We start from the raw sequence: 27255 nt of genomic DNA on the forward strand, positions 1-27255 counted from the left end.
ACAATCGACCCGGCTAGGTTACTGGTTCAACCGGTGGATCACAGGTTCAACCGGTTGACCCGGTCATAATTAAATAATTATATAAAATTTAATTTTTTATATAAACTTAACTTATTCTCTAATTCATTAATTAATTAGTATCTATTACATTATTCAAATATATATTACAAAATATTAATATTAATAGATGTTATATAATTGTCAATAACAAAAATATGTCATTGATTAATAAAAATTTTTTGCTTATCTTTTTTAATTTAAAGATATTTAACAAAGTTTAATTCTTATTTTAATAACTAAACATAATTAAAAAAATTATTTTAAAAAAAAAAGTAAGCATAAAATAAAAAATAAATTAAATTAATATGAACACTATTCATTAGAATAAAAAGATAAAAAAATCTTAAATTTACATGACTAAAAGAATTAATACACAAGTTATTAATTAGGATATGTCTAATAATTAGTAATACCTTTATTAAAAGATACTATATAATACAAAGAGAAAACTTGTCCCAGTGGTTGGTGGCTCTTTTGCAACTTGAATGACTCAAGTTCAAACTCCAGCAGCACCTAGTATATATTCTCAAATTTTGAAATTGAGTGATGCTGACATCAGCGGGTCAACCGGTCCAGTTCGAGTCTCGATTTAGACCAGGTTTGAGTTTGACTGGGTTTTTCGAGTTTGATCGGTTCGTTTACTTGTCTGGTTAAAATAGTAATCCGGACCGATTTAGGGTCCGGTTCACCGATTTTTTGTCAAACTGGCCGGTCTGGTCCGGATTTCATAACTATGTCAGATCCAGTTATAATAACCAATAACCCCCAAATTCATCCTCTATTACAAGATACCAAAATTGCGTAACCTTAATTACCCAGAACAGTCATCGACACTCACATGAGTTACTTGTGACCGCCATTCGATTCACCTGAAAGTTTTGCCCCCTCTAGAAACCCTGATTGCAGATTTCGCATAAGAGTCAGAAGAAGGAAGAAAACACACATGAAGTTTTTCCACATTTAGTTCTTATCCAACATTCCTGTAATGTTACTCAGCTGCTTCGTGGATGGTTTAGAAGCTACACTCTGAGGAAAAGCCACTGCTGGAGGACGGGAGGAACACGACCGCCCCCCCCCCCCACCACCTCCCCGACAACGACAACGAATCAAACCACAACGGGCGAGGTGCGTCGTGACAACAAGCCCACAACTCACAGCACGGCTTAGGCACAATTCGTGGCGAGTGCAATGTGTTGCGGGGCGCGACTGATGGCTCCGAAGATACTGATATCGAAGGGAGGGCAAAATCGCCCCCTAGACAATCATAGCACTGCGTTTAGCGTTAAGTTCGATGTGGTATGCAAGAAAAAGCTCGCGAGGGAAAACATTTTCCCCTATAACCATGGGTTCACAATCGTACTTAACCCTTGCTCTAACTACTATCATGTTTTTCGCCACAAATATAAGATAGAGGTATCAATGCTTGGCTATTCAATTGTAATCATAAACATTATGATATGTCTATAAATTATTATAGCTTTAAAATTCTTAAATCTTCATTTCTTTCTTAACCAACCAACCATCTTTGGTAGCAATAAAATTAACACTTACACGTTTGTGTACATTAATTTCCTTTGCACTATAAATACAATGTATTAAATTTCAAGAAACTATAACTACTTAAATTCAAGATGTTTATAACACGATAATTATTCATTAATTTATATATTATAAAATATCCGTATAATACAATATTTAGCATTATTTCCAACATGACTAAACAATTCAGTAAAAAATACTTCCTTGAATCATTTGAAGCTAGTTTATTTTTAACTTCGACAATATCTTTTTTCATATTGTTGTATTTTTTCACGGATTTAACTTAAAAGGTAGATAAAGAAAGCATGACGACATAATATATGTTCATTTCTCTTCCTCTTTTTTTTCATTTTACTTTTTCCCTCTTTAATTTTTGGTTTCACCTCAACAATTAAGTGCGCTTCACAGCATTCATGCACACTTTTAATTTTTCTATTTTATCTCCATTGGATTTTATTTTATTGTATTCTATTTTTCTTTTAATTTACATTGAATATTTCTCATTATTAAGACCCAAAAATCACCTCAATACTCTAGTCAAAACCAACAAATGTAGCTGCATGTAGTAACCTTATCATAACTCCATCGGGGTAGCAGTTTCACTCTAGGGACAGTTTTCCTTTTGGTCCGTTTTCCTCTTGCGTTTTTTCACTCCTTTTTTTTTTTCCTGACTACCTTTCTTTTGACTAGAATAATTCATTTTTCAGTCCACTCCTTACAAGGAGCAAACAATGACAAGAAAGCGTATCAATGGGCCCATTTTTGGGAATACGAGGTCCAGCCTAACCGATCATTACGTTTGCACGGGTGTCATGTGTGGCACCGTTACAGCTGCTGCAAGCCAGCCATCAGGCATGAAGAGCCAATATGCGACAAACCTGTCAGGCCGCCTCCCCATGCCTCGACACCATAACCACGTATCGCTCAGGAACTCACGCAGAAGGAATAAAGGAATCTCTGTATGCTCACTGATCTGTATACTATAATTTTTCACTTTTAAATATAATCATCTTTGTATTATATATGTTTGAGTGGTAATGAAAGACATTATTGAGCATCAATACAAGTGACTATTTTGCCAATAAAATAAATAACATTGATATCATTTCTTTGTACAAAAGTCTATTAGACAACATACGAAATAAAATAGTTAATATTCATAGTTGTGTAATTAAAATAGTCCTTCTAAAATAGTAAGCCACATGCCAAACAAAACAAAACTAATAAAAAGGGTTCAACTATATGACAACAACAAAGCCAAAGTGATCCTCATGATTACTATCATCAGCACTATCATTAAACTTATCCTCCTCACTAGAAGATTCTTATTAACTGATCACTTTTTCTTCAACTAAATCATTGTCACCACTATTGTACTTGCCATCATAAGATACATAGTCTTCATAATTTGAGATTATTTCAAATCCATTCCCTTGTCTACATTCATTAACCATATACACATGGTAATATTTAGTTCTTTGTCCCCCTACAAACTTATCCATTCTCATAGTATCTCTATTAGATTTTAATTCACTAAGAACATCCTTCGATGTAACTCTAAGTTCAATCCACCAAATTCTAGCATTGTCCGTATACCTGTTCCTTCAACTTAGTAACAATTTCTTGTAATGACCACTTATCTAAGTCAATTACAATGCCACCACTACCATTTTACCAATGTATTCTTTTTCATTTCTTGTATTAGCCAACTGACCACCATGGTGAAGATTAATAGTAAACAACGAATCTTTCATCATTACAAAAAAAAAGACCTATCGAAAAAATCCTAAATACACTAGATAGTTTTACCCCATAGCAAAAAAAAAAAAAAGTAAAAGTATAAGTCCATAATGTTCACATCACAACTAGAAGCTAGATTGAGGGTTACGAATTCTTGTCTCTTCAAGTGACGTCCTTGCAAAATCTACTCTTTTGCTTTCAACAATATCAAGCCTTCACCATCTCCACCCGTTGCGAACCACACTCAACAACCGAATCCAACAATGAAAGCAAAGTAAGAGAAAGATTTTGAGAGAAAGAAAGCTCAAAGACAATGAAGACTATGAAAAGTGTGTGAGATTTTTTGCCATTTTCAAATTTGAGAATATAAAATGGAGAGATATTTACTCTTTTATTGTCTTACATGTACAACTTATATGTTCAAATTAGGAAATATGCTGAAGAATATTTAGTTAACTCAAACCTTGTTTGAACAGTAAGAACTAAATTACAAAAGTTTAGTTTGTTTAGGGATCTAACTATAATTTTTTGAAATGTAAGGACTAATTTATAATTTCAGTAAAAGTGTAAAGACTAATTATATAATTTAACTAAAATTATATATCCAAGAACCCTGTATTATTTGCCAGTGTTGAATATTGGAAAAAGAAAAGTAGGTAAAAAATTATCTGTAACTGTTTGTGAGTTCGGATGGTTGGTTGACGACGAGGTGCGTGAGATATTGAGGGAAACCTGAACGTGAGTTTCTGACAGGAGAGGCTACGTGTGAGATTCGTCGGTTGGACGGCGGGTGGGGCTACCTGCATGGACACTCCGATGTCAAAGTAAGCGTCCATACGATAAGACAGCTAGATTAGGGTTATGGTGACGTACCTGGGAAGAGAGGTAGGTCCTTATCCTTTATCCCTATTCGTTCAGATGGGCCATCCTTCTATTAGGGCCCAACCCCTCAGAAGCTTCTACCAGCTGTCCAGATCTTCTCTTGTGAATATTGGGTTATGTTGAGGGCGTCTTGTCGTACGGACGGGCTGCGGGTTCGCTTGATGGATCCCCAGTTCTTATTGGGTTGGGCCAGAACAGTAATGAATATGAATAATCCAAGGCATGCTGAGGTTAACCATGTTGCCCAAACAAAAAATAATAATAGCAATCATGCCTTAAAGCCACATATGTTGGAGGAAGAATTAGTTATAAATTAAGGACAGATGGCAAACATAAGGATAAATTAAGGCCCAAGAAGAAGTGCAAGTGCGAGAGCTATTAATAGGTGGTTAGAGAACTATGCTCGGTAGCGTGATGTGATATTTCTCACTCCCTTATGTTATTCTCATCTTGCCCCTTTCTTTTCTATTCTCTATCCTTCTCTTCCTTTCTTTTCTTCTATCATGGAATTCTTCATTGATTCCCCTTTTCTAAAATTCTGCATAGGTTATTGAATGAGGAGTCGAGAAATTATACTTTTGTGACGTCTTTTTATATTATCCTTTCTTTTCTTTACTATACTGATTTTTTTTTTACACTGTTACATTGAAGCTTTTGTGTTTTATAATGTATTATACTTACTTCTGTTATTCCATTCAATAAAATTCATATTTCACCCTTCCATTATCATTTCCCTTGAATCTTGACATATTATTAATCAATTCAATTAACTAGTTATTTTAGCTAGGTTTATTAGGTCATATCATTTTTTTTCAATCTAAAAGTCATATAACGTCCTATTTGTTATAAAACTACTTCTATAAAATATTTAAGTTGACAAAAAGAAATATATAAATAATTGTATTTTTAATGTGTACTATCATACAAAAAATTTTTTTAGGATTTTGTGAATTTTTTTATAATTTTTTTATTTGTCTTATGTTAAATTTTTTTTTTTGGGTCACCAATGACCAAATTATAAATGTTTAGGTCATAAAAGTCTTGATACCATATCTAAAATTATTTTTTTGAAAAATTTAAACTGATAGAACAATAGGCATATTAGCTATTTGAATATTAAAGATATTTATTCAAATATAAATATAAAATTGCTAATTTAATTGACTATATATATTATGGTAACTAGCTAGGTCATATCTTTGACAAGTGATGACAAAAGTGTCCCTTTAATTATTTGGTAAGGTGATAATGAAACATAGTATGAACACAAGAGATGCTAACCCCTCAATGATATCAAATCCGAACAAGCTAATAAGCAAGTCTTAATCTTCTACACGTAGCTGGTATTAAAGATGTTCTTTGAAATAAATCAATGGATAAGTTAATAAAAGTTTGTTGATCATTCATACATCAAGACATGCCGGATTTGATTATAGATATTATTCTATATTGTTTAAATACTTTATTTGTTCCTAATTTCGGTTTTCTCCCCATAATTTTTCTCCCACAAGAAATCCTTTACCTTTTATTTTATATTTTAATTTTAGGGACTTTGCAATATTAATAATATGAGGTTATTTTAATATATTAGTAATCATCAAAGTGAGATATTTAAAATCATCATCACACCATCGAAATAAGATTTAGATGGTTGTAACAAGTAACTGCCGGGCAACGTATGTATGATTGGATTAAAAAGTCAAATCTTGATAGTATTATATTTAACCTTTCACGCACATTATTATACATCATTATTAATTAATTAATTAATATTTTAGTCAATACCCATACATGCCTTGAGAAAGACATCCAAAAAATTTTTAAAAAAAATAATGAAAGATAGATGTCTTGAGAACCTTAATGCCCAAGTTGGTAACTAAACATTTTAATTAACTAACTAAAAGTGAGTCCAATAATAGTAAGTGACTAACACATTCTACATGTTTTTACGTGTGCTACCATTATATTATTATTAATACAATAAATATTGCGAATGTTTTAGCTAAACACTATCAAATTGTATTGTTAACTTTTAATATTTTTTTACAATTATGGGATAAAATAAAACTAGAAGGCCAAATGATTTTTAAACTAAGTTTAAGCATGTTTTGTTTATTGTACGTATTTATTTTTTTGTTTTTTTTTTTTGTCTTCTTTTGTTATCATCATCAATTCATCATTATTGTTTTCTTTTTTTTTTTATATATATGTTTAAAAAAAATTATTAAATACAAAAATTTTAGTACATATATAGCATAAAAATTTTAGTGTATAATATAAAAATTTTTGAAAAATTACATACCTAAAATATTAATACATAAACAATAAAATATGCATATAGCACAACAAATTTAATGTAAAATAAGAAATTTTTAAAAGACTACAATTTTAAATATATTAACTCATCTAATTAATAAAATATATTTATAACAAAAAATTATATATATATAAAAAAGGAAAAACATAATACACACACGTTAGTTTTTTATTGAACTTGTGCGAATTTGATTAGATTTTTTTACGACACAATAAATTATCTCCTCTGCCACAAAGCTGCAATAAGAAATGGTTATCCGTCCTGTTTTTTCTCCCCAGCTTAAACTTCTTGTCTTCTTCTCAAGTTAATTTTATTAGGGTTTTTCTATTTGAATTAAAAAATTATTAATTTCCAAAGTATGATTTATGTATTATTAATTTATTATTAGCTAAATTAGTAGGTACAACAATTCTATAGGCACATGCTGTGAAATTAGATAAGGAAAGCGTATTTTGTACGCACATTCGGCATATTGATAATTGAGTAATTGGATTAAGTGTGTATGTGATAAGTTTGAAATTATGCTTTTTTATTAACAAAATATGTTTGGTGATTATAAAAATAATTGAGTAATTGAATTGTAAACTAATCTTACAGTAGTAAATAAGTATGTACGTGATAAATTTAAAATTATGTTTTTTTATTAATAAAATATGTTTAGTAATTACGTAAATAATTAAGTAATTAAATTGTAAATTAATTTCATAGTGTGTATTTTATTTTTTTATTTTTAAATAAAAATGAAAAATAAGAAAAATAAGTAGTAATATATCTTAGAAAAGATAAAAAAAATTACACAAAATAGATAATTGTTACAAAATAAAATTTTGTTGGGAAATATTAAAATTTCACATATGTAAATTATGAAGATCAATTACAATGTAATGGTCATTTATCTTTTTTTTTATTATGATATAAGTTTTTCTTTTCCAGTCAAAAGTCTAATAACATCTAATTTAAAAAAAATTGAATTAAAAGTATCAAATTAAGGACAAATAAATGAATAATATAATAAATTACTTATAAATTAAAGAGATTTTATCAATTTATTTTATACTAAACGATAAACTAACAATATATTAATAAAAAGATATACCTTTAAAAAAGTCGAAATACAATTTCAAACATTTGCATAAATTAAATGTTAAAATTTATGTTATTGATAAAATGATGCTAATATATAATTTTTTGGCAAAAATTAAAATAAAAAAAATAATTTTGTGTAGGTTAATACAAATTAATTACGTACCAAATAAGTTAGATTGTTCATTTGTTTGTTTTAATATATCATCATGAGCAAGAAAATTGAAATGATTGTCAGAAATTTTACGGTTATCGACTGTATTTACTATACATGACTCCTTCTTAAAAGTTATTCTACACACGTGTGCAGTTGGAAGATAAATTTTCGCTTAATTCCTCAATCACAAAATTTGAGAAGACATAGACTCTTCCCTCGATTAGTTATTTCTCAAACATCTTTGCCAAGTAACTTTTGATTGAACAATAAATTTTATCACACTGTAAAACAAATTAAATATAAAAGCTATTAGCACTTATAAAGCTATTAAAAATATTTATAAACTGGACCTAGCATCACTTGAAAGGATCATGAAAAATAATCAACTAATTTTATCATCCATTAGAACAATTTTTATGTAATCCGTCTTACTCTTGTCGAATTTGGATGTGACTTTTCATAACCTTATAATTCTTGCCTTTATTTTCCAAATTTTGTCATTACATAATCTACCATATGTAATACTATTGATAGAATAGTAGCTAGTAGTGATTAGGTATGAAAAATAAAAAATAAAAGAAAAACTATGTCTGAATTATGAATCTTCTAAATGATAAATAATTGTAAAACATCACTATTATATATATATACACACAAAAAAATTGTACACGATAATAGTTAAGCCATATTTTTAATAGAGATATTTGCTATAATTAGGTGAAAATTATGTCATTATATTTTATTAACCTTTATGATTAATTCAATTGAGATACTTACTCAATATATATATATATATATATATATATATATATATATATATAGTTAAAGAAGAGAAAAAAGATATAATACTAAATAAATAAATAATTGTCAAATAATATAGAGTAAAAATTTTGTATTTTATAAAGAATAATATAATTTCTAATGTATTCATTATATAAAATAAGTAAGTTAAACTTATTATCAAAATTTAAACACAACTAAAAATATTATTGGACGTGTAAAACTTTTTAATAAATATTATTGTTGATTTATTCGTACCAAATTATTAATTATTTTATTATTTATTTACAATAATTTTACATAGTTAATTAAAATAATTGTCATATCAAAAATAATATTTATTATTTATTATAATTTTTTTAACTTAACTATTTTTTTCCTTAGTTATATTGAGAGCAAATAAAAATAAAATAACTTAAAAACCGAAAAAAAAAAGAAACTTCATATTCAAAAATTTAAAAATAATATATTAAAGAAGAATAGTTGTAATATATAAATTGAGGCAAAATTTTAAATTTAAATTAATTCCAAACTAATTTAATTAAATACCAATATTAGAACTAAATTACTTAAATAATATTTAATATATTTTAATTTTTAAACACGTATAGATTAGAGTCATTCTCATAATGACAACCAACTAAAATAACATTATAAGTTTAAACATTTAGAATTTGTGTAAATTCAGACCATCTCCTTGTTAAATGAGCTTCATCATTCGCTATTCATGCAATGCGGTAAGGTATAGAATTGTCACACCGAGAAACTAAACTGACCTTTATTCTCCTCAATAAAATGGCATTACATTGATGCAAAAAAAGGCCGATAATTTCTGAAAAAAATCACAATATATTATAAAATTATTTTAATTACAAAAGTTTAAAATAAGAAAATTTGAATATATTACCAATTATTGAAATTGTATCTCCGATTTGACACAAATTCACCAAAACTGAACTTAAATTGAGGAAATTCAATCTCATTATGTGTTCCACTTCAAAGATTTTCGGACAGACGTAGAAAGCATGGAGGGGATGGAACTTGAATTTGGCCTACAAAACTCCATGGAAACAATTTCTCAATAAAAAATCGAGCTCCTCCCAAGAAAACTAAATTTACCCACATTCCATTAGGTTGGTCATAATATATGAGTAGATCCAACCATCCTTCGGTAAAATAGAGTTTATTGCCCCTTCGTTGGGCGCTTACATCCATGTTATTAGAATCCGAATCAGTGAATACAACTTGAGATGGTATTTAATTGATGTGGTACATTGTAAACGATTGCGGCAAAAGACAATCACACTGGAACATTAGATGAAAAGAATAAGTTGGAGTAAGAACAATCATTAAATTATCAAAAGAATAATATAATAGAATGAGTATATAAAAAATACTATAAAAAATTATAAATTGTACCTTAAAATGATCAACTTCGATAAAAAACAAACAATACATTCTTATTCTACTCTCAGATCTAGGCTTACGAACCACAAAAAAATAAAAAATACTGGAGCTGCTTACGAACAAGACCCATCGGTGGATAAGATCTGATCTTATCCACCGATGGGTCTTGTTCTAAGCCCACTATCCTATCCTACTTATATATTCTATGAAGTTTTTTTGTTTGCTACAGCTGATAAAAATCGTAGTTTTGTGCCGGATCGATCCTTTCTCTTCCCTCTCCTTCTACTGCTGTGAGTGCTGACTATCTTCCGAATGTTGCTGCCCTTCTGCTGCCGCCTATGGTGCTGGTAGGCCATCATCTGTGTGTGGTTTTGACGGCATCCTTATAGGCTTCACCTTCTATTCCGTTTTTGTTCAAACTCGAAACCAACAATGAGCGACTATGCTTAAACGGGTATGCTGCTTGGGTCGTTTTCTAAGAAGGCAGGTCGATCACAAGAAGGTCATAGCTCAACGAAGAAGTAGCTCCTTGGGTCACGAACTCCTGATAGCCATGATTGGGGCTATAGTACTTACTATGCATAGGACGACTCAGGTAAAAAGACAGGATGTTTTTCATCTCTACCTCAGTGAGCGGTGGCTGGACAAGATCGTGGTGAAATCGCAGTTTTTCTAGCAACACTTTAGAGGGATTTAAGAGTGAGCTATGCCATGGAGGAAGTCTTTCAATCATGGTAGGCTCAGTCATCGATTGAGTCGAGCTAGGGTTCAAATCTTCCTGTGAGTGAGGGCGAATACTATACGCTTAGTGGATGTAGAGGAGTCTGGTCCGATGGATCACTGACTCAGATCAGATGCAGGTGGTCTAACTTGAATGGAATATCTCGATATAGAACAAGACGAAAGTGCCGATTGACTAAGAAGCTGGGCAGGCATTCGTTTTAGGCTTAAGTTATTTTAGGTCTGGCCTAGGGGACATCTCTAAGCTCTAGAGCTCCTGTCTCTTCACTAAAAGCGTAACTGGCACCAATCTCCCTTTCATCTTGGGGGCGACTCTATACCTTCCCGGCGCATCGTTACGTGCCCCTACGGATCTCTACATGCAATTCGTTCAACTAGTCATTAATGGTAGGCTATATAGGCGGCTCCTCTCCTTTTCTACGAATCTACAACTCTCTTTACTGAGTGAGACTCCATCCGTATCCCTACTAGTGGTTTTATTGAACATTTTCCCTTTATTAGAACAAAAATAATTATATAAATTAATTATTATTAAATTAATTTTTTATTATTTATGTTATACATCATATATTTACTGTAATTGAATAAGCCGTTATCATATTATATACATTTTTATTATGATTAGAATCATAAATTTTTGTTTTAATTTTTTAAGGTAGATATCAATATTAACTTGTCAGAAACAATGATTAATTTAAAATTATATTACAATGATTGAAAATTAAAATTATTGACAATTAATATAATTATATATTAAATACTGATTTGATGTATAATTATAAAAAAATTATTGACAATTAACATAATTATGTAAAAAATAAAATATAGCACCTAAAATTAAATTTGTTAACTAATTGAAGTTAGGTAGACAATGTTTGGTAATTATTTTAGCATTTAATTATTATTATTATTATTATTATTATAAATAGGTCACCATTAACGTAATAACTTGCCACTAATAAAATTATTACATAATGAATGAGAATTAGAATTGTATTAATATAATTAAAATGATTAAAAATATTCCTGATTAATAATTAGTTTAATAATGCATTAAATATTGATTTTATATAATTATAATAAAGATATTTTTTTAAATTAGTATAATCATGCATTATTTATTAAATACTAATTGTAATATAATTATGATAAAGATATTTTTCTAAAATAAATTTAGAAGAGAGAATAGTGCTTTCATTTTGGAGAAAAAATAAATTCATGAGAAATTGACACTTCACTTTCATTAGTTGATAATGCATTAAATATTGATTTTATATAATTATAATAAAAATATTTTCCTAAATTAGTATAATCATGCATTATTCATTAAATGTTAATTGTAATATAATTGTAATATAATTATAATAAATATATTTTTTTAAATAAATTTAGAAGAGAGAAAAATATTTTTATTTTGGAGAAAAAATAAATTCATGGGAATTGACACCTCACTTTTATTGGTTAGAGAAAAATCCAATTTTAGAAATGAGTTACTATTAATTATTATTATTATTATTATTATTATTATTATTATTATTATTATTATTATTATTAATAGGTCTGTCACTAATAAAATTATTGCATAATGAATGAGAATTAGAATTATATCAATTAATATAATTAGAATGATTAAAAATATTAATGATTGATAATTAGTTTAATAATGTATTGAATATTAATTTGATATCATTATAGTGAAGATATTTTCTTAAATTAGTATAATTATGTATTATTTATTAAATGCTAATTGTAATATAATTATAATAAATTTATTTGGGAGAAAAAAAGAATTGATGAAGAATTGACACTTTACTTTAATTAGTTAGAAAAAAATCCAATTTTAATAGATTAAGTAGATAAGTTATTTTAAGATTTTAAGACATTAAAAATTAACATTTTCTGTTTTCAAAACCTTTTTATTTTTACAAAATCAAAATAATATAATTTTATTTTTTATTTCATTATTTTGTACAAAATATTAAAAAAATACAAACCAAACATATGCGTAATTTTTGTAACAAATAATATATATATAGAAAAGTAACGTTATATTATACACAAAATTACCAAACACTACTAATAACTTTGCTTTTACGTGTGTGGGTGGCGGTGCATGCATTGAGTGAAAAAGAATGGTGGCTGGTGTCTTATATTGAAATGAGAAAGTTGGTGCACACATTTTGCTCTTTATTATATTATATTCTATTAATATATAATAAAAATTAAAATTAAAATTAAAATAATATTATAATATTAGCGTGTTCAGATTTGGTGAGCTTTTGACTATTGAGAAAGTGGATGAGCCAACCATGATGACAGTTCCATTTCAGAGAAAGATTTTTCTCAATTTAACAAATATAATTAATTTATATTACTAGTTAAACTAAAATAATAATAATGTCTAAGCAATTTTAGAATATTCATTCATTAACATCATTATTATTATTATTATCATATGATATCAGTGGTGATGATGAAGAATAAGGACTTAAATGATTTATATTAAGATGATAACAAGTTCCCCACGGAGAATTCTTTTTTTTCTTTCTGAGTTTTGACTTTGGATCTTTGATTGATTGATTTCCAGGGATTTCTTTCACTACTGTTCATTTCAATCTCAGTCATTATTATTTCAATCATACCAACTTCAACTTCTCAACTAAGAATTTCTTTCTATCTAGCTCTCTCTCTTTTGGGGTATGTATGGAATTTAATTTACTAAACCATTTGATAATTGATATGATTTTTTTTTATTTTTCATATTTGAGTTGATTACTGTTTTGAGTTATCTGAGAAAGTTAGGTGAATATAAGCTTTGCCACCTTAGAACGTCTGTTCTAAGTTTTCCAACCATAGGAAGAATCAACACAAGCTATTATTGTATGAGTCTTGTTTTCATCTTGGTTGTTCTTACTTTTGTGATTTGGTTGATTTTACACTGGAAAATGACAAGATCATAAGGGACATTATAGTTATTTTCATGTTTTTGTTGGTTTTAACTTTATTTGCAAGAAGTTTCATTTTATGCCTATAATGTGTTTGCTGAATTGTCTGAATGTATGGTGATATGTTATCCTTTTTTCCATTTGATTTCTTTGTAGGATACTGTGATGCCGGCTCTGAGAAGAACACATGGATGTGCCTTGGCTGTTTTGTGCTGTTTATTCATCTCCATAGCAGCATCACAGCCAACAGATCCTTCAGAAGGTGAGTTTGTAGAAGGAGAAAAAAATGCCTTAAAAGTCTAATTGATATATGATTTTGGAAAGTGTGCTACATGCATATAATTAATATCCATTTGACTTGTCATGTGAAGTTTTTAAAACCTTTAAATATTATGTCTATGTTCTATTTGTAGTAAATGCACTGAAAGGGATAAAGAAAAGTTTGATTGATCCCATGAACAAACTAAAGAGCTGGAATAAGGGTGACCCCTGTAGATCAAACTGGACTGGAGTTTGGTGTTTCGATAAGGTTGGGGATGACGGTTACTTCCATGTCCAGGAGTTGTATGGCCTCTCTATCCTCCTACTTTTTCTTTCTCCAAAGTTGTCTTGTTTTATGTGGCACAGAATTAATATTCCACGGATTTATAAATTGTAATTAGTATTCTGTTATGACAATTGTACTGAAAGGTACTTGATGACTGCGAATCTTTCGGGAACTCTAGCACCTGAACTTGGTCAGCTGTCTCAGCTGGAGATCCTGTGAGTTGTGAAATTTTATGAATTATTCTCTGGAAAACAAAAGAAAGGAAAAGCTTTAGAGGGGTTTTCTAGTAATATGTTATGTTATGTCATGCTAATATCTTTTATTGTTTTGTGCTTGAATTGAAGGGATTTCATGTGGAATAAGCTGACAGGCACAATACCAAAGGAGATTGGGAATATTGCAACACTGAAACTCTTGTAAGAACCTATACCAAAGAAGATGAAATTATTATAATTGATCCTCATCAAGTTCTCTTTTTTCAAAGAAGGTGTTGTTCTATCTGTCATCCTTGTTGATATTGTCTGAGATTTGTTTCAAAAGATCAATCATGATTGCCTATGTGTATAACCAGAATTAAATTTGGACTTCTGCTGGTCCTGATGTTGTTATAAATAGACATGTATGGAGTAATCTAGTTGGCTGAGTTTAGAAGCAAGGTTTATGGAGTTGGGGGAAATTATATATATATGATGCTTTGTACTTTCAGGCTTCTGAATGGAAATAATTTATCCGGTAGCTTACCGGATGAGCTCGGCAACCTTACAAAATTAAACAGATTCCAAGTCGACGAAAACCAATTGTCGGGTCCAATCCCAGTGTCATTTGCCAACATGACCAATGTTAAACACCTGTGAGTGAATCCTGATGGCCCATATGCACAACCAACTGAACTTGAAGCTGGATTTCTTATTTATCACCTTATCTGATTTGTTTGCATATTCCCTGCAGCCACATGAACAACAACTCATTTAGTGGTCAACTTCCACCGGAACTTTCGAAGCTGCCTAATCTTATCCACCTGTGAGTATTTAAGCTCTTTATTTTGCATCCGGAGATGCCTTCTGGACTGATTAATTGTTTTCAAGTTTTAACTGTGCCTGTTTTGTTGAAATGACTTTTAAAGGCTTGTGGACAACAACAACTTATCTGGTTATCTTCCACCAGAATACTCCATGCTCCAAGGGTTGCGAATACTGTATGTCCTACTTCCATATATTTTCTTTTTTATTTGAAGCAGTTATCAACTTTTTCATCTTTGTGTATTATAGAAGTTAATATGCATCTATTTGATTTCCCTTGCAGCCAACTTGATAACAATAATTTCAGTGGGAATGGAATTCCTTCTACCTATGCAAACTTATCCAGGCTTGTAAAACTGTAAGTATTATTTTAACCATGCAATCTGAATGTCTGATATCCTACCTTTGATAGTATCATTCTTAAATATAATTTGTGGTAAAATATGGGGAGTCTTTGAATTTTTATGCTTAATTGCCAAAGAGCTTTCATGTGAAGTTATGAATTGGAACTTGGAAGTATGTAAAAAATCACATGCTTTGGGCTCCTAGCTCAAGCTCAAGCAGGATATTAAGTCACAAGCTTACCATTCAAGAACATAAGAACAATTTTTATTTTTATTTATTTATTTTTCGGGGCTAATGTTTACTCTTTGGCTTGGCAGGAGTCTGAGAAACTGCAATCTACAAGGAACTGTTCCTGATTTCAGCCCAATAGCAAATCTTAGCTATTTGTATGTTTAGCTATCTCTGGTGATTTTGCATTGTGACTAGTGACATTGAAATAATTTTCTTCTCCTTTTTATGGCTACCCTCTAATTTGTGGTTGTTGGTTCATGTTGTAGAGATCTTAGCTGGAATCATCTTACAGGACACTTGCCAACAAATAAACTTTCAGACAATATGACAACCATGTATGTAACTAGCCAATTTTATTTATATATTTTGTATATATAACAATGTTCGTTTATTTTCATGCTAGCGATGATCAACATGAGTCTGATGTAGTAATGCTCTTGCTGTTGCAGCAATCTGGCCAATAACAATCTCAATGGATCTATTCCTCGAAACTTCTCAAACCTGCCTCTTCTTCAGGAACTGTAAGAAGATACTCATCAACCTATTATATGTGATTATTACATAACACCATCTTGGATTTCTTGAATAAAAACTGTTTAGGAGAAGCGAGTTCCGATATAGACTCTAGTGAGACACTTATACAAATGCAATTCTTTGCAGATTAGTTTGATGTTTGGCTTCTGTGGTTTATCACAGGTCACTTCAGAACAATATGTTGTCTGGATCCATCCCTGCTGGAATATGGCAGAACATCTCCTTAACTGCAAGTGCTAAACTTAAAATGTATCTGCTCCACTTCAATCTATAACAACATTGATTCTCTATTTCAAACTGATCTGTTTTGACAAAGAATTTATTAAGATGATGGAATGAATTTCTTTTGTGTAGTTTCCTAAGTAGTGCCATTATATTTGCCTTATCTATGCAGTGATCTCAGTAACAACTCCCTTTCAGACATTCTTGGAAATTCAACTACCCCGGCAAACGTTACCTTGAGGTATTATCATAGAATATGTTCCAATAATCAATAACTGAATTCTCCTTCTGTTGTTTAATTCATGTTAGCACCATTATGTTTTGATCATAAATTTCTTATAACGTCTTTCTTTTTTCCCTTGAAGGCTTTCTGGCAATCCTATCTGCAAGAATTCTAACATTCATAATATTGTTCAATATTGTGGAAGTGAAGGAAAAGTAGCAGCCATAGCCTTGCAATCAAAACTCAAATGTCCACCTCAAGCCTGTCCATCAGATAGTTTCTTCCAATACGTCCCATCTTCCCCACTTCCTTGCTTTTGTGCAGCACCTTTGAAAATTGGATACAGATTGAAAAGTCCAAGCTTTTCTTACTTTCCTCCCTATATTACTTCTTTTGAGTCATATATAACTGATTCCTTAGACTTAGACCTCTATCAGTTATCAATTGATTCTTATGCTTGGGAAGAGGGACCTCGTCTTAGAATGTACTTGAAAATCTTTCCTTCATACAAACAAAATGGTTCCCATGTGTTCAATGAGAGTGAGGTCCGTCGCATTACAGGCATATTCACATCATGGAAATTTCCTCGAACTGATTTTTTCGGACCATATGAACTCATGAACTTAATTCTTGATGGACCTTATGCGAATCGTGAGTCTCTTGATGGACCTTAGCTATTAAGAATTGCATAACTTTGTTGAGTTTCTCTTAACTTCCATTTTTCTTCTATAGTTACGGGTGGCTCTGAATCAGGGAGGAGTAAAACTAAAACCGGCGTATTAGTTGCTGCTATTGTAGCAGGGGTTGCTTGTGTTTTGGCAATATCTGCTTTGATCTATATCCTGATCACTAGAAAACATATCCAATACCAGGGCAAGCTTTCAAGGAAGCGAGTGTGTAAGTATTCTAAGTGTTTCTGCTGATATAGTGTTATATTTATCTCTGAAAAAAGATATTCAAATACTTCTTTCTCTTTCGGTTTTGCAGCCACAAATGTATCCATCAAAATAGATGGTGTCAAAGCATTTACTTTCAAAGAGTTGTCTCATGCTACCGACAAATTCGACATCTCAACTAAAGTTGGCGAAGGAGGTTATGGGAATGTATACAAGGGCATTTTATCTGATGAAACATTTGTAGCCATTAAGCGAGCCGAAGAAGGTTCCTTACAAGGTCAGAAGGAGTTTTTGACTGAGATTGAACTATTATCAAGGATACATCATCGAAATCTTGTCCAACTGATCGGATACTGTAATGAAGAAGGGGAGCAGGTATATTATGGCTGCACTTTAGGCATCTTTATGGTTTCCTTAAACTAGTTTAATGAAGAGTTTGATCTGCATAAATCTACACAGTGAACATTACCAAAGTATAATATTATTCTAATGTTTATTTTTTCTGTTGGTTCAGATGCTGGTTTATGAATTCATGCCCAATGGCACCCTAAGGGACTGGATCTCTGGTAAGAAATTGTCGAAAACTGGGATTTTGGATATTATAATTAGCACCAATATCTGTGCCAAATAAATTGAAATTTAACCTTTCTTCTTCATATATGTAAGATGTGATCTATGTTAATGAACAATGCAATGATGTAACAGGCAAAAAGAGGAGGGGATGCCTGAGTTTTGTTATGAGGCTGAGAATTGCGATGGGTGCAGCTAAAGGGATACTTTATCTACATACAGAGGCCAACCCTCCCATATTCCACAGAGATATCAAAGCAAGCAACATACTTTTGGACTCTAAGTTCACTGCTAAAGTGGCCGATTTTGGACTGTCGCGGCTTGCGCCATTCCTTGAGGAAGAAGGAACCGTCCCTAGATATGTGTCAACCGTTGTGAAGGGTACACCGGTACGTTTGACAATTTCAAATTTCCAATTTTTTGTAGTTGCAAAAACCATAAGGCTTTATTTGCAATGCTTACAAATCATCTTAAGACCAAGTAAATAAGTGTAGGGAAACATAGGAAGTATGAAGAGAAAGAGGGTTTTGACACATTGATAGTGATAGATATGCTTGCCTTAGTGATTAGTTTAGATAGTATTGTAATTAGCTAGAATACATGTGATCAAGTAATAGTTGGTTAATCTAAGATTTCGTATTAAAGCTACACACTAGTTGACTTGATGTTTTCATCTTTACAGTACTATAGCTTATAAAATAGTAGAATAATTAACTAATACCTAATCACATCTATTCTAATTAGTTACCAAGGATCTCAACTAATCAATAACTAGTAACTAATACAATATCTCTATCATGGAGCTTAAACATACTTGTGATAATAATCTCATGCTCCAACCAATCTGACAGCTCTCCTCTTCAATTGGATAGATTTCATATCACATCTGATAGCGAAACAGTGTGTGTTAACTCTATATGAGAACAAAAGATTATACATTAGTGAATTATTGTTCAATGACTTGAAATTTCTAGCACTCTTGAAAGCAATAGAATCTCTGACCTTTATAATTGGCTGCAGGGTTATCTGGACCCAGAATACTTGTTGACACATAAGTTGACTGACAAATGTGATGTCTATAGCCTTGGGATAGTGTTCCTCGAACTTATAACCGGCATGAAACCAATATCACACGGGAAAAACATTGCCCGCGAGGTAATTCTTCAATTAACAATTTTTGCAACCCTTAAAAAGCATTGCTAAAATTAAGTCACACTTTTTTACATTATGAATCCAGAAGCATAATACTACTTTGATATATTTGAAGATTAATATTGTTTGAACATAACGATCTTAATGGATAAGTAGTATGTTTGCTCTGTTCAAGAAATATTTCTCAAAAATTCGAGATTCTCAATTATCAACTTATATGAAGACAACTGCATCAGGTCTCCACCTTCTCAAAAATAATAGAAACATTATGTTGACAGGTTAACGTGGCTCGCCAATCTGACACAATAGATTCCATCATAGACAGCAACATGGGAGGGTTCTATCCATCAGATTGTATAGACAAGTTCCTAAGTCTTGCCCTGAGTTGCTGCCAAGACAATCCAGAGCAAAGGCCATCAATGTTGGACGTTGTTAGGGAACTTGAAGACATCATTGGAATGCTGCCAGAGACTGAGACAAGTTTCTCAATCTCTGATATAACCTCTGATAGTTCTGGCAAAATGGCACAATCTTCATCATCAGCATCAAATGTAACTAGGGAGGAACAACACACGTCTTCTTATGTTTCAGGAAGTGACCTTGTCAGTGGTGTGGTTCCCACCATTGTTCCCCGGTGATGCAAGGGTATCGTGTGTACATTGTCAACTCACATCTCATTCCCATCTGTTTTTCTTTCAATAGATGGTAGATGAGATATGAGTCGACTCGATCTTCTGTGTACAAATAACATTTTTTGAGTGGTGTCATATTATTGTAGATAGCCATACACACACTTTACAAAAAAAATTGTAACTATGGTAATTGAGCATCATTTTTAATGCTAACATTGTTATATATGTGATGATGGTAGGAGGTAGGAAGTTTAGTAGGGATGTATAATGTAGCTATTTTCTGAACTCCTCATGGGGGAGTTTGTACATTCTACACTATATACAGTATACACATGTAACCAAATACCATTGGTGGAAAATGGAATTCAAAAAAATAATACTATTCTTACATTTTTTTTTTTCATTTGTTGGAAGTTAATATATTTACACCTAATTAATGATTAGGTTTAGTTAACCAGTATTATAATTAAACTTGTTAAGAATTCAAAATAGATAAACTTCATAGGAAAACGGGAAAAAAAGTAAATTTATGCGCATCTTAACTATTGAAATTTTAATTTTTTATCAATTTAGTAAAGCCCTTTCACTTTTTTAATTTTTAAAAAGTGTCTTTAGCAAAATTCTTTTATGTAATCACAAGTTTAACATCTATTATAATAAAAAAAGATAGATCAAATAGTAATATAATGAACTAATGACATTTTAGTTTTCAAATCTTTCTATAAAATTGTGATGTCAATACTAAATTTACTTTTCTCTGAACAATAAGAAATAGCAACTATCTACTATATAGTCACATTTATACTATTACCAAGAACAATATTATATAGTTAATTTAGTATAATTTCATAATTTCTCATGGTGAATTCTCTAATTATATAAAAAGATATTGAGTGAATACTCATTTCGATCCTGATAATTTTTTTTGAAGGACTACAAGGCCTTCGATATAAAAAAAAAAAAAAAAAACCTTTTTCGGCTCTTAATATTTAACTTTGTGAGACTGGTTAGCCTTTCTGTCAACGATCTCTCTTCAGAACAAACATATGTAACACGTTAATCACTAATATATCCTCCATTTAAATTTTATATGTAAAAATAATTCAAAAATTACTAATATTTCTTAGTTTTACACAATAAATTTAGCTAATATATTTGAAAAAGATAATAAAAAAAATAAACGGTCTTGAAAATTATCCTTAAAAGATAACGATACTCTCAATAAAAAAGAATTTATCAATTCTAATTGGTTCTTAATGGATAAATCAACAGTTTAACATGCTATATAAGCTTATTCCATTAATGCAGAGAGAAAATATTGACAGGAGGGTTAATCAGTCTCATAAAAGTAAAGATCAGGGCCAAAAAGGATTTTTTTTTGTTGAGAATCCCGTTGTCTTTCAAAATAATTGTTAGGGGCCGTTTAAAGTTTTTTCTCAAAGATATATGATGGAGCATGTTAGTTGATGCGTGAGCATCTTTCCCTTATTTTCTGTTTATCTTAAGTTAGAATTTAATGAGTTTTAATCTTATTTTAGTGTTTGAACCACTTTGGATGCTACTTTGAGTTGCTTTGGTGTTTTAATTATTTCAGGTGAAGTTTGGATCAGTTTGGTAGAATTTTTGTGCAAGAAAAGAGAAGAATTCAATCTACCAAGCTGGCACTAAATGCGAACCTGGACATTTAGCGCCAGCAACTGAGCAGCGCTAGGGAGCTTCCTGCCTACTAGGGCGCTAAACTTGGCATTTAGCACCAATAAGCCAGAGATGAATAGAAGCTTTCTACCCACAAGGGCACTAAACTGGCGTTTAGTGCCAGCAATCCGGACCACATTCTCACTAATGAAGCATCTCTAATTGGATTTAGCTTTTAATATTATTTTATTTTAGTTATTTTTAATTACAAACAAAATCTTTTAGGTTTAGAATTTATTATTTTATTTTAGTTTCAAATCAAATTAGGTTAGATATTAAAGGGAAAAGATTCTACCGTGAGGGAGATCTTCTCTCTTCCGTACTTTCACATTTTCTAAACCTTAGTTTTCTCTCTGAAGCACGAGCCACTAAACCTCCTCGGTTAAGGTTATGAGCTCTTTTTATTTATATGGATTAAGACTATTACTGTTCTATTTTAATTAATGTATTGATTCAGTTTCAAGGATTACTTTCATCTTATGAATCTGGGTAGATCGGAAGAATAACCTTTATTCTATATGCGTTCTTGTGATTCTTGGAAGAGTTATCTCACTTGAACACCAGCTTGAAAGTAAGTTCCTCCTAAATTACTAATTACTTAAACTTAACGGGATACATGACATATAATCTTTTTATATCTGGATAATTAGAATTTTTGTAGCCAATAAACTAGAATTGAACCTAACCCTCTAATCGAAATTAAGTGACCAAGACATTGGCGATAAACTAGGTTAGAGGAGACTAAATCACTAAGACATTAGGGTTTAGTCATTGACAGTTTGCCATGAAATGAATCTTGCATGATTAAATTAGTTGGTAAGAAAACTAAATCCGGAAGAATAAACATTATCGATACCTTAATTGTTTTCTCATATATATTTCACATCAATTCCACTATTTGTCTTCGATTCTCTGAATTTATTGTTTAATGTAATTAAACTCTCAAAACATCACTTTCTGCCTGCCTGACTAAGAAATCATTTGACTATCTCAGTCCATCAATCCTCGTGGGATCGACGCTCACTCATCTGAGGTATTACTTGGTACGACTCGGTGTACTTCCCGGTTAGTTTGTGGACTTTTTGAATCCCGCAACCAAGTTTTTGGCGACGTTACTGGGGATTGACTGTGATTGACAACTAACCATTGTCTGATTGCTTAGATTAGGCGTTTCTAGCTTTTAGTTTTTATTTGTTTTTACTCTTTAAATTTTCAAAATTTTAAGTTTTGTTTTAGTTAAAATTTTTTCTAAATTTCTGAATTTAAGTTTGGTGTCCCCATAGTGATTTTATTTTATTTCTTCTGATTAATTTTCTTTTTAGTTATTTTCGAATTCAGTGTTGATTTCTTTCTTTGATTTTTGAAATTTCTGGTGTTACTTGTTTAATCTATTTTATTTTATCTCTCTTTTACACATGATACCTCATTAAAAATTCTCTGCACTCTGATATAGAGATTCCTACTTTGCTTTGTCTTATGTCTGTTTATGAGCAGGAACATGAATAAAGAACCCTTTCTAGACTTTGATCCTGAGATTGAAAGGACTGCAAGAAGACAGTTGTAGCAAGCCAGAGCTTACAGAGCTGCTGAAAATCTTAGAGAAAACTCTCAGAAAGAAGTTGAAGAGTCCAATATGGAGTACAACAACAACAATAACAATGTGGTTAATGCAAATGTTGTTAATCTGAATGCACATGGGCAACCTAGGAGGACCATTGGTTCTTATACTGCTCCTAGCCCGGATTTCTATGGGAATAACATTGTTGTACCACCAGTTGCTGCAAATAACTTTGAACTGAAGTCTCAGTTAATTTCTCTAGTGCAACAAAATTTCCAGTTTCACGGACTCCCGCAAGAAGATTTCAACTTGTTTATTTCTGATTTCCTGCAGATCTATGATACTGTAAAGACTAATGGAGTGAATCCCGATGTTAATAAGCTACTTCTCTTTCCATTTGCTGTAAGGGACCGAACTAAATAGTGGCTTGACACTTAGTCCAAAGAGAGCTTGGCCACTTGAGATAAGATGGTCAACAAGTTTCTGACCAAGTTCTTTCCTCCTCAGAAACTGATTAAGCTGAGGACGGATATTCAGACCTTCAGAGAGAGAGAGAGAGAGAGAGAGAGAGAGAGAGAGAGAGTATCTCTATGAACCCTGGGAAAGGTACAAGCAGATGCTCAGAAAGCGTCCTCTTAATATGTTCTTAGACTGGATTCAAGTGCAGATATTCTATGATGGAGTCTCTGAAGCTGCTAGGATGTCTTTAGATAATTCTGCAGGAGGATCACTCCACATGAAGAAGACCCCTGATGAGGCCATGGAGCTGATTGAAATGGTTGCTAACAACTAGTATTTATACTCTTCTGAGAGGATCTCTGTGAAGAAGGGAGTCATGGAGTTGGATACATTGGATGCTATTCTTGTCCAGAATAAGCCTATGTCTCAACAAATTAATGCTATTACACAACACTTGAGTGGAATGCAAGTCTCAACCGTCAGTACTCAAGACACCTCTTATGATCTGAGTGGTAGCTTCCCTCAAGGTGAGACTTATGACTATGGCCAGTTTACTCCTGAGCAGGTTAATTTCATGGGCAATTTCTCCAGAAATTCCAATAATGATCCCTATTCTAAGACATTTAATCAGGGATGGAGGAATCATCCTAATTTTGGGTAGAGAGACCAATCTCAGAGGCAACCAAACTTCAATGATTCTCAGGGTAGTTTTAATCAGAATAATTTCAACAACCGTCAATTTCAAGCCTCTCAACCATAGCAAGCATCTACTTAGTCTCAGAGTACTCCTGACTTAGCCTTTATAGTTGCAGAACTCTCCAAGAACACTCACAGTTTCATACAGGAGACCAGAGCTTCACTTCGGAACTTAGGGATACAAGTGGGTCAGTTGAGTAAGCAAATACCTGAGAGACCTCCTAACACTCTTTCTAGTGACACAGTGCCTAATCCAAGAGAAAAGTGCAAGGCCACCACAGTGGCAAGCAAGGTTCTGAGAACCGAACCGGTCATCAAACCGTTCTAGTCACTAGTTCACTAGTCCAACCGGTGGTTCAACCGAAAAAATCGTTTTAGAATAGAATAATAAATAAATTATAAATAAACAGCCTAAAATATAATTATAGTCTAATATAAATCTTAAAATATCTTCAAAATTTAAAACACTACATAAAATATCATCAACCAAATCCATATGATCTTATCAAAATACAAACTCAAAAGTTAAATAATAAAAAAATCTAAATATTAAATACCAACATGAAGATTTATCAATCATCAAAATCTGCAAGAATTTGTTGCAAATTTGCTTCGGTAGGATCATCTTCACCTTCATTTCCACCTCCATTGAAAACTTGTAGACAAAATAAACATTGATATTGTGGGTTTTCATTCACTATTTGTAGAGCAACATATTTCCAAGCTAAATCTGTTTTTTTCCCATAAATTAGAAGAACTTTGTGACTGACTATCGTTAGAACTAGGAGAATTAGGATTAGTAGCATCATTTGAAATAGGAGGATTGATAGGCAAGTTATTATTCACAGATGTATTATTATCAGCAATTGCTTCTTGATTAATACTATTATCCATAACTAAAATTAATAAAATAGACACGAAATTAAAAATAGTCACAGCACAATGAGAAATAAAAAAACCATCAACAAGACCATATCTGAATTCAACAAACAGCATTCAGCAACAAACAAACCAAAACAATAACCAATAATCATACTTGCAACCAGCAACCAGCCATTATAAATTATAAAACAAAAACAAACATTAGCACATTATAAAACATTCCAAAACACTAAACCTTCACCCAGCAAAACCAGCAATTACAAAACATGAAAACAAAGCCATCAGTAAATATGAACAAAGCATTCCAACATACTAAACCTTCACCCAACAAAACCAACAATTACAAAACATGAAAACAAAGCCATCAGTAAATATGAACAAAAAATTCAGAGCCATCACTATCCAGCAATTATAAAACACTAGAAGTCTAAAACAGAGCCATCAAGCCATCAGTAAATTTGAACAAAAATTTTACAGCCATCAGCAACTAGCAAACACAAAACAGAGACATCAGAACTAGCAATTACAAAACATTATAAGAAAAATGGAACAAAAATTGAACAACAATTTCAGAACTTCAAACGAAGAAGAAGACCGAACATTCAGAAATTAAAAGGAAGAAGCAGAGGCGAAGAATTGAAAGCAGGGCCACTAACCTTCGACAGAGACACGGACGGCAACCGGCGAGACGAGGCGATAGGCGAGACGACTGGCAAGCGGGGATCCGATGGCGAGCTGCTCCAAGCCACGAACATAGAAGCCAGCGAAGATGGGGACGACGTGCCGAGCTACCTGGGTTCCAGACAGGAGAAAGAGGAAGAAGCGGAGGCACTGAGGACCTGGGCACGGCGGCGCAATGAACGGCTAGGGTTTTCCTTTGCTTCAGAGAAGCCAGGGCTTGCATGAATGATTGGGGGAAGAAAGGGGGGGTGTTCGCGAATGGTTCTGGGTTTTCTGTTTTTTTTTTTACAAATAAACAAAACGGCTTCGTTTTCTATGAATCGGCCGGTTACCGGTCCGGTCCAACCGATTATTTTTTGGCCGATTTAGCGGTTCTTTCTCCAACGATTATAGGTAGCGGACTGGACCGTTATTACTGTTGGTTCCCAGTTGAACCGGCCGATCCTGTCCGATTTTTAGAACCATGGTGGCAGGTGAACCAGTGACAGAGGAGGGAGTACAGGTTGCTAAAGGATCAGAGAAAATAGAAGCCCCAGAAAAGACTGAGGGTACCAAAGTACACGCCCAGAAGCTCCAAAAGGAGACCAAGGACGAGCAATTATCACAGTTCTTGGAAGTTTTCAGAAAGTTGCAAATCAATATTCCTTTTGCTAAGGTTTTGGAGCAAATGCCTCCCTATGTTAAGTTCATGAAAAGCTTACTTTCTAAGAAGAAGACCTTCAAGGGAGATGAAAGTGGTCCTAACCAAGGAATGTAGTGCAATAATTCAGAAAAAATTGCCAAGGAAGATGCCAGATCCCGGGAGCTTTCAGATTCCATGAACTATTGGGAGTATCACCTTTGACAAAGCCTTATGTGATCTTGGTGAAAGCATTAATCCAATGCTCTTGTCTGTAATGAAGAAGCTGTAAATTCAAGAGGCACAACCAACAAGGATAGCCTTGCAAATGGTAGACAAGTCTCTGAAACAGGCACATGGAATAGTGGAGAATGTCTTGGTCAAGGTTGGAAGTTTCTTCCTCCCTGTAGATTTTGTGATCCTTGACATGGGAGAGGATCAAAACGACTCTATAATCCTAGGAAGACCATTCTTGGCCACTAGAAGAGCTCTGATTGATATGGAGAAAGAGAAATTGGTTCTGAGGATGCATGAGGATTACTTGGTATTCAAGGTATTTCAACCCTTACATCACTCTGATGAGGGAGGTACTTTCATGAAGAGTGAGCTCACTAATCCAAGTCTCCAAGAATCTTTGACTGAA

At 32.0% G+C, this 27255-nt stretch overlaps 1 protein-coding gene across 2 annotated transcripts; it reads left to right on the plus strand.

Annotated features, from left to right (window-relative positions):
* Positions 1 to 12881: 12881 nt before the first annotated feature.
* LOC107639733 (Leucine-rich repeat protein kinase family protein) lies at positions 12882 to 20235 on the plus strand. 2 transcript variants are annotated; one of them, XM_021121618.2, is made up of 21 exons: positions 12882 to 13403; positions 13808 to 13913; positions 14065 to 14215; positions 14342 to 14413; positions 14543 to 14685; positions 14905 to 15048; positions 15147 to 15218; positions 15322 to 15393; positions 15501 to 15575; positions 15880 to 15948; positions 16060 to 16128; positions 16243 to 16314; positions 16490 to 16576; positions 16722 to 16790; positions 16915 to 17423; positions 17505 to 17669; positions 17760 to 18043; positions 18183 to 18234; positions 18374 to 18627; positions 19259 to 19393; positions 19669 to 20235. In XM_021121618.2, the coding sequence occupies exons 6-21, from the start codon at positions 15029 to 15031 to the stop codon at positions 20026 to 20028; spliced, it is 2364 nt and encodes a 787-aa protein (XP_020977277.1). In that variant the 5' UTR covers positions 12882 to 13403; positions 13808 to 13913; positions 14065 to 14215; positions 14342 to 14413; positions 14543 to 14685; positions 14905 to 15028; the 3' UTR covers positions 20029 to 20235. The 2 variants fall into 2 exon arrangements, with proteins under 2 accessions (XP_020977277.1, XP_016198801.1); XM_016343315.3 differs by having other exon boundaries at positions 13092 to 13403; positions 14543 to 14614.
* Positions 20236 to 27255: the final 7020 nt, after the last annotated feature.

This window comes from Arachis ipaensis, chromosome B4 (genome assembly GCF_059453495.1).
Source record: "Arachis ipaensis isolate K30076 ecotype BB chromosome B4, ASM5945349v1, whole genome shotgun sequence".
Classification (NCBI taxonomy): domain Eukaryota; kingdom Viridiplantae; phylum Streptophyta; class Magnoliopsida; order Fabales; family Fabaceae; genus Arachis; species Arachis ipaensis.